Source organism: Impatiens glandulifera, chromosome 1 (assembly GCF_907164915.1).
Source record: "Impatiens glandulifera chromosome 1, dImpGla2.1, whole genome shotgun sequence".
Classification (NCBI taxonomy): domain Eukaryota; kingdom Viridiplantae; phylum Streptophyta; class Magnoliopsida; order Ericales; family Balsaminaceae; genus Impatiens; species Impatiens glandulifera.
This window is the reverse complement of record NC_061862.1, coordinates 148,329,592-148,337,596: the sequence shown is the minus strand read 5'-3', so window position 1 is coordinate 148,337,596 and position 8,005 is coordinate 148,329,592. Positions and strand designations below refer to the sequence as shown.

Here is an 8,005-nt window from a genome sequence, read left to right as displayed (position 1 = left end):
TATATATATATATGATATTTTTAATTGCCTGTTTTGCCCCTCTTTTGTGAAAGAAACCCTGGTGCAAATAACAAATGGTAGCATGAGATTCGGATAGTTGGTATATTAACAAAAAAAAAAAAAAATTATTCTTTCAAAAATTATAAAACAGATATTTTAAAAAATAAATATTGTTTAATGAAAAAATAATTTATTTGAATTTTTATTTTTTAAAATTATGATAATATATTTTATAAAAATAAAATAAAAATATTTTTGTTTGATAAAATAAATAATTGATAGTTAGAACGAGAATAATATGAAAGATAATTTATAAAAACAACAGATAAAATTCAAAAATAAATTTCATGAACCCTATAGTACATCAAACGAGTTTAATTCAGATTATTGATGAGATCCAAAATGGAAACCAGCTTTTTCTATGCATATGATAGAGCTGACAGTGATTTGACATTTCAGATTCTGGGCACCCACAGCCAACTTTGGCCAGCTTTAATTTCCATTTTCCACCGGCCACTTGCTGATCCCTATACACTTGTATTTCTCCATCTCGATTTTACCATTTCTAGGGGAGATGTTCAGATACTTCATCAACTTTTATCCATTCTTTAATTATTTGCTTTGGTTCAGTTTTGGTTTATTCTAATAACTTGAATAAATTAAATATTATTTCATTTTTTTTTTAAAAAAAAATATATATATTATTATTTATTTTATTTTATATATCAATGTCTTTCATTATTTTTTCCCTTTTAAATCGTTTTAATAAAAAAAAAATATTCATAGGGTTGGGTCGGTACGGTATACATTAATATTTTATCCATACGTACCTTATACCTTATCTAAAATTTCGTTATGCAAAAAATGCATACTTTTACCTTACATTGATTTCGGTATACCTTGTTTCGATATACCTTAATTTCGGTATACAAAAAATTCATACATTTACCTTACCTTAATTTCGGTATACCTTATTTTCGGTACGGTATCGGTATTATACATTGATACCTAAAAGATATATTAATTTAAAAAAAAATCAATTCCATAAGGTATAGATTGCATAAATAATATTTCAATATAATTATATTTTGATATTATTCAAAAAATTATATTTCTATAATTAAATTAATTTTAAATTTATTTAATTATTTTCTTATAAGTATTATATATATATATATATATATATATTTATATATATATATTAACTTATAAATACTATTTCGGTATATCTAGATATACCAAAATTTTAAAAATTTCATACCTTTACCATATCAATAATTACGGTATCGATATCATACCTTACCTTTTTTCGGTATACCTTAAAAGTCGATATATTACGGTACAGTATTTTCGATATACCTTTAATATCGGTAATATTCTCCACCCCTAAACATTCATATCTCTTTAAAATTATCACCGATCATCATTTTTTTCTATCTAAGTTATTTCAATAACCCCATTCCAACAAGCATTTGATTCCAAGCTTAAACTATTCCTCATGCTTAGTTCGATTTTGGGTTATTTAATTAAAAAAATAAATCAAACATTATTTTATTTCTTTTATCTATCGATTCACTCGATTATTAATCAAAATATTAAAATACATTTTATTTAAAATTATTATTTTTTTATTTTATTTTATTTATATATATAAATACAATTTAAATTATTTTATCAAAGAAAACATTTCATACCTCCTCAAAATTATTATCAATTATCATTGCTTTTTTGTTCACAAGTTGGACAGCCCATTTATTAAAACAATTTAAAATTATAACTAAATTTATTGTTTAAAAAAAACTGTTTAACAAAGTGACATACTAAGATAAAAAATAAAAATAAATATTTAGTTATGAGTTGAAATCTCACTAAAAATAATTATTTTTAATAAATTTTAAAACTAAAATTAGATTACTCCAAAAAAAAAAATCACGTGTATTTTTTTTCGTGGACTGGATTATCCCAATTCTCGGACGACTGGCACTGCTGGCTTGTTTGATGTTTGGTTAGGAGGATAAAACTCAATTTTTATCCTAAAATTGAAACATCTTATCAACCATTTAATCATCAATTTTATTCATTTAAATACGAAAACTACCCCTCCCTCTCTAAGTTATCTTATCATTTCTCTCTTTAATCCATTATTCTCTCCCATTCACCATATCCTCTCAATTTAAGACTAAATTAGTCTTAAAATTTTAAAAACTAATTTTTTTTTTAATTTTTATCAAATAATCGTTTTTAGAAAAAAATTTCTAAAAAAACTTAAAACCCACCTCCTCAAATAAGCTCACTCTGTCAAACTTAACTATAGATCACATATATATTTTTATTATATTTTAAGATTTATTGATTACGAATAAAATCAGAATTTTAATATATATATTTATAAAAAATACCATATCATTCATGGTTAATTGGGAGAGAAGTGAATTTAAGCATTTACACGTGTCAATTAATTAATGGTTCAAACACTCCTTATATGTAAAATCAAACTAACCTAGTTTGAACTTTTGAACTAATATTAAGCCCTTGTCAATTAGTTGAACTAATATTATAATGATAAGAATAAGCTCTATGCTATCAAATGCACCAAAATGATTTAACAAATAAGTTTGACCGAATAAATAAAAATCAAATTTGAATTAGTAAAACGAATTTATTCACAACTTATTCTTTAATCACTATGATGCTTTTGACAATATTTAATTTATTTGCATTAAGATTATTCTAAGTGATTAGAACTTTTTAGTATTGTCATAATTTTTTTTGTTGTTTTATAGTAAAAGAAAATTAGAACAACGGTTCAAAATTTCCGTCAAATACATAATACATGAACTGAAAATACATAGCAATAAAATGCTCACGGCTACTTTATAATTCATACATCATTCAACACAACCTATTTATTTAGTACAAAGGCCCTTTGCATTTTATGCTTTGACGAATCCTGCACCCAAAGAAAACACAAGACTTCGTTTAATTCTATATAATGTTCATAAATAAAATCATATGCATCATTAGTATCACTATAACAAATTATATATATAGTTTATTAGTCAGCTTGTTTCAGTTATTATAAAGTATATTGTACTCATTCTTACATCGTGTTCTCTCATTTATATTTAAGTAAAATGACTTATAAATACTACTAAACAAATGATTGGCCAACATATATAACTCTATTGGAAAAATATCTTATAAAATTTATAATTAATTAATCTCAACATTGTTATTTCTTATGCATGGGACATATGCATACCAAAATCTCTCTAGCCTATCACATCTTATTTATTTTTAACTATTCAATCACTCTCAGCAACTAATTAATATATCAAAAATACATTTATTTTTATAATTTTTTTTATAATATTTAAAAAAAATAAATTCAAATATCCAATTAGAAAAGACAATGAAAATAATAAAGTTGTAGTGTTTCATAATTAACAAGTACAATTGAAGCACAAATGCCAGATTAAGAATAATAATATATGAAAAAGTTTTGACATGTGTTTGATGATAAAAAATATTATTATTATTTTATTCAATTTATACGCTCGAGCTTATTCTCATATATGTTTGATAAAATTGAGCTTATACTCACTTATTCTCCTAACATAATTTTTTTTAGAGGAAAATGTATAGAAAAAATTGCGTTTAAATAAAAAATGTGTTTAATTATAATTTTTGCGTTAACTTATTACACAAAATTAATGTAAAAAATTATTATGTAAACGCTAAATGCAAAAATTATAAGCTGAATCAAACCGGCCCTTAAAGAAACATAAATAATTTTGGCTAAACAAACAATGAACAAAGCTCCAGTTACCTGATCAAGTTTTGCCTGGTTGGTATCCAACGTCAACCCAAAATGGATGCGTGGGAAGTGTGCCCACTATAAAAAAAGTTTAAAAAGTTAATTAAATAAATAAATAAATATATATATATATATATATATATATATATATATATATATATATTTATATAAATAAAAAAATATTACTAACATACATTTTTTGCAGCAGTACTAAATGCCTCTCTATGGCTTATGTCTGGATTATTTGCCTTAATCCTTTGAATTTCTTCCCTGCAAACACTCAATAATATCACAAATTCACATTGCTTAAAATTGCACTTGATATTTTATAATTTATTAAATTACTTTATAAATTGGTTATACACGGAAGGTGATCGTTGCTTCTTCTCCGGGGCTGAATATAAAAAAATACAATCATTGTCAATATGAAATAAAAGATTTCAAGTTAATCAAAATTTATAGTTCATAGTAAGGAACTTACGTCGATTAACAAGTCTTTTTTGGGTAGTCGGAAATGGCCTTGTCCCAATTCTATTGTTATTATTGTCTTTTGAAGAAGAACCAATTTCCATCCTATAATTGTTGTCTGATATGTAGTTTGGCATCTGAGAAAAGAGATCATAGATTGATATGTCATAATAATAATAATTATTATTATTTTGAATTTTAAGAAACTATTAACAGGATGATATATATACAATTATCTCAAAGGAATACACCTATTTATGTATATTTTAATTCAGAGGTTAAAGCCTCAATAAAATCATAATGAAAATGGATACATGCATGCCCTAGCAAAGAATTGCCACCAAAATGAAGCAAGTATTGTTAAATGGATAATTAATATATGTACATTGATATAATGATGCTGTTATCAATAGACAAATAGAAGTAAGTATCCATTGCATTTGATATTTATTTGATCAAAGATATCAAGGCCCTGATCATCAGATTTTGGGATCTTTGTGTTGTGTTAATTAATCATTTAATACCAAGGGAATCAAATCTTTTTAATGTATCTAGGTTTAATAAGATCCAAGGCTACTTTGATAATTAATTATATATATAGCCTTAAAACATGAAACAATAATCATGCTCATTTAATTAACTAGTTCAACTAGCTAGAAATGATGGTTGATTTCAATGATAGATAAGTTTGCCAAGGACATGAAGTTTGGATTTGATTTTTATGGGATCTAGAGTACTAATAAGAATATTGATTCATTCACATTTTTTGAATTTTTTAATTAAGAAATTAGTCTAAAAATTTCAAAATTTACTTGAATTTGTTTTCCTTTTATTTCAAAATCACAAACTTTGTTATCATTATTAATTTAATTACTTTCTTTCTCCTCTAGAAAAAAAAAACATGTGATATATAGTTTAGAGAAATAAAATTGTAAATAACAGTTTTTTTTTTTATTTTAAAAAAATAAGACTTAATTAAATTTAAGCTCGTGATGTGAGATGTGGACTAAGATTTAGAGAAAGTCTGGAAATAAATAACCCATGGATTATTTATAAAAATTTCTTTTGGCACAGGGGTTGGAGATTTAACTTTGTTCAGATTGAGTCATTCTAATAATTTAGAGGGAAAAATAAATAATAATGGAAGATGATATTGATTTTGATATATAATAATAAAATAAAAATAATAATTTAAAATAAAGAATATTTTAATATTTTAGATAATAAATTGAGTGATATGATTTAAAAAAAAAGAACTAAAAAATATTTAAGTTGAATTGGATTGCATTATTTAAATAACCCCAAACAAACAAGCCTAAAAACAATTATTTTAATGATAAAATAATTCTTCTAAATATAAAATATTTTAGTTTATTGTTTTATGAGATCTAGAATGCGAGAGATAGAGAGATAAGCCCATTTTTCATGTCAATCAAATCAACCTGAAAACAATTGAAAAATAACAACCTAGAAGTGAGGGTCAGAGTAGGCTCCTGGCAAAGCCGCAAAAAGAAAAACAGTCTAGAAATAGCTAGGTTTTAATAGATGATGGCGGCTGTTAATTTTGTAAGCAGAACCCTAACATTGGAATTTTCGATTAGGCATTTTTTGTTTTGTTTTATAAGCTCAGCAGCACAAACCCTAGTGAATCTCTGATATCCTTAAAAGAAGCAAATACCCAGAAACAAACCCTAGCAAAATTTTAAGCTTGAAGTTTTGGAATTTGTAATTATATATCTTTAGTCTTTGACTAATAAGCTAAGCAGCAAATAAAGTAACCCTAAATAGAGATGTAAGAGAAAGTAGAGAGAGAGAGATGAGACCTGAAGATCTGAGGAGAGGGATTGAAAGGCCGTTGCCATGTTGACGGTCCACAGATTGGTGCAGTGACCGCATCGGACGGTTACAGTCTCCAATAGCCTGCTGCATGGCACACTCACCTACAACCACAAAACAAAACATCACTCTCTCTCTGGGAAAAAACATAAAACCCTAGAACATCCTCATAAAACAATATAACCCGAAAAGAAATATGAAGGTAGTCGGTGCTAGCTTTATTTTTTCAGTACAAATGAACAACACATAAAGATGAAAATTATTCAAGAACCAGCTTTATTTTCATTATCTGCTCCACTTCTCTGTTGTAAAAACCCACTAAAAAGAGAGATCTAAATGATGTTATACCGTAAGAACAATATTGCACAAGTTGCAAGGGATGTAGCAAAGTTGTTCAGTCGATAAATCAACAGTACGGCTAGACATCATACTTTTATATGTTTGAACACTTGTGGTTTCTCTCTCTCTTTTGGAATTATATGTAGTGGAAATGTGGAATGATCAGTAAGGGAGAAAGAAAGGGGATATTTAATTGAAGAAGAGGATAGAAATAGAATCCAATATTATTAATAAAGCTGTAATTATTACTAGGGAATAGTACTTGAGGGGAATCAATCAATGCTGCCTATGTATTGGCCTTTGCTGGACCGGTAATCTATTGACCGGTTGGTTATTTTTGAGGCGAACCGGTTTCTATTTATTTTAAAGAATAACCCTAGCCTTCTTGGACACTTTTCTCGTTTTTGACATCCTAATGGATCTATACTGACGGTTCCCTACTGTTTTGTGCAGTAGTTGTGGAAATGGCAAGATACATATATCAAAATAAAAAAGTCATTAGGCAAATTATAAATTAAAATAAGTCATTCTGCGATTTATTATGTTTGCGTGGAGACTCGTGCGAGTCTAATCATGGATGGTTGACAATTTGTATGTTATTATTTTTTATTGTCTTTTATGCCATTAGTGTTTTTTTTAGAAACACGGCTTATATACCATTTTTATTAAAATTCCAAAAGGGAAAGAAAAATCAATATGGGTTCGTTTGTATCATTCTAGACAAACCTTAGAATTGATACTTATAAAAACAAATGAAACAATCCATGAACACACAAGAGTAAATGAAAACTACAACACACTTGTAAACAACTAAAACGCCTTATACAAATCTAATTTTGTGACTTTCTCGAACTTGATTTCCCATTCCCGACATAGCTCCCAATTCCTCGGTGTGATTGGAATACGCCTCCACGTGTGAATTAGAGTGTGGTCGTCAAAGATAATATAATTTCAAACTTGTTCGTCGGTTCTTCTAGCTCCCGAAAAGACCCTAGCATTCTTTTCCATCCATACTTGATATACAACCGCCCCGAAATAGCACTTCATGACGTTAACAAAAGGTGAGTTGCCCTTAGCCTTTTCAATCTTTAAATCCTTTATTTGGTGCCAATATATAAGAAAATTCAGCAGCCCCATAACTTTAGCGAACCATCTCCACATTTTAGCAATAAACAAACAATTACTAAACAAATGGTATATAGATTCTTCCTCCCTTGAGCATAAAACGCAATAAGTAATCGAAATTGACATATACTTACTAATTTGATCCCTAATTAAAGGAAGGTTACAGAAAGCAAGCCATAGGATGAATCGATGACGCGAGATGATCTTGGAGGACCACACCACGGGCGCCCACTCTACAACCGGCCTCCTCTCTCGGATTACATCCCACACTTCGCTGGATTTTAGTCTTCCATCCTCCTCGGCTTCGCATGAGTGCATGTCAACTCTATTGTGAAACTGGATACTATTAAGGTGCTCGAGTACTCCCCCAACCGAATGTCAAATAATGAAGTAATGCTGCTTTTGAGTTTTAATTTTTTC

At 27.4% G+C, this 8,005-nt stretch overlaps 1 protein-coding gene across 1 annotated transcript; it reads right to left on the bottom strand.

The window, feature by feature from the left end:
* Positions 1-2,785: 2,785 nt before the first annotated feature.
* LOC124914521 (axial regulator YABBY 5-like) lies at positions 2,786-6,652 on the bottom strand. The gene is made up of 7 exons (XM_047455099.1): positions 6,470-6,652; positions 6,109-6,225; positions 4,299-4,422; positions 4,163-4,211; positions 4,012-4,087; positions 3,830-3,895; positions 2,786-2,950 (listed from the first exon to the last, which is right to left on the bottom strand). The coding sequence occupies exons 1-7, from the start codon at positions 6,548-6,550 to the stop codon at positions 2,903-2,905; spliced, it is 561 nt and encodes a 186-aa protein (XP_047311055.1). The 5' UTR covers positions 6,551-6,652; the 3' UTR covers positions 2,786-2,902.
* Positions 6,653-8,005: the final 1,353 nt, after the last annotated feature.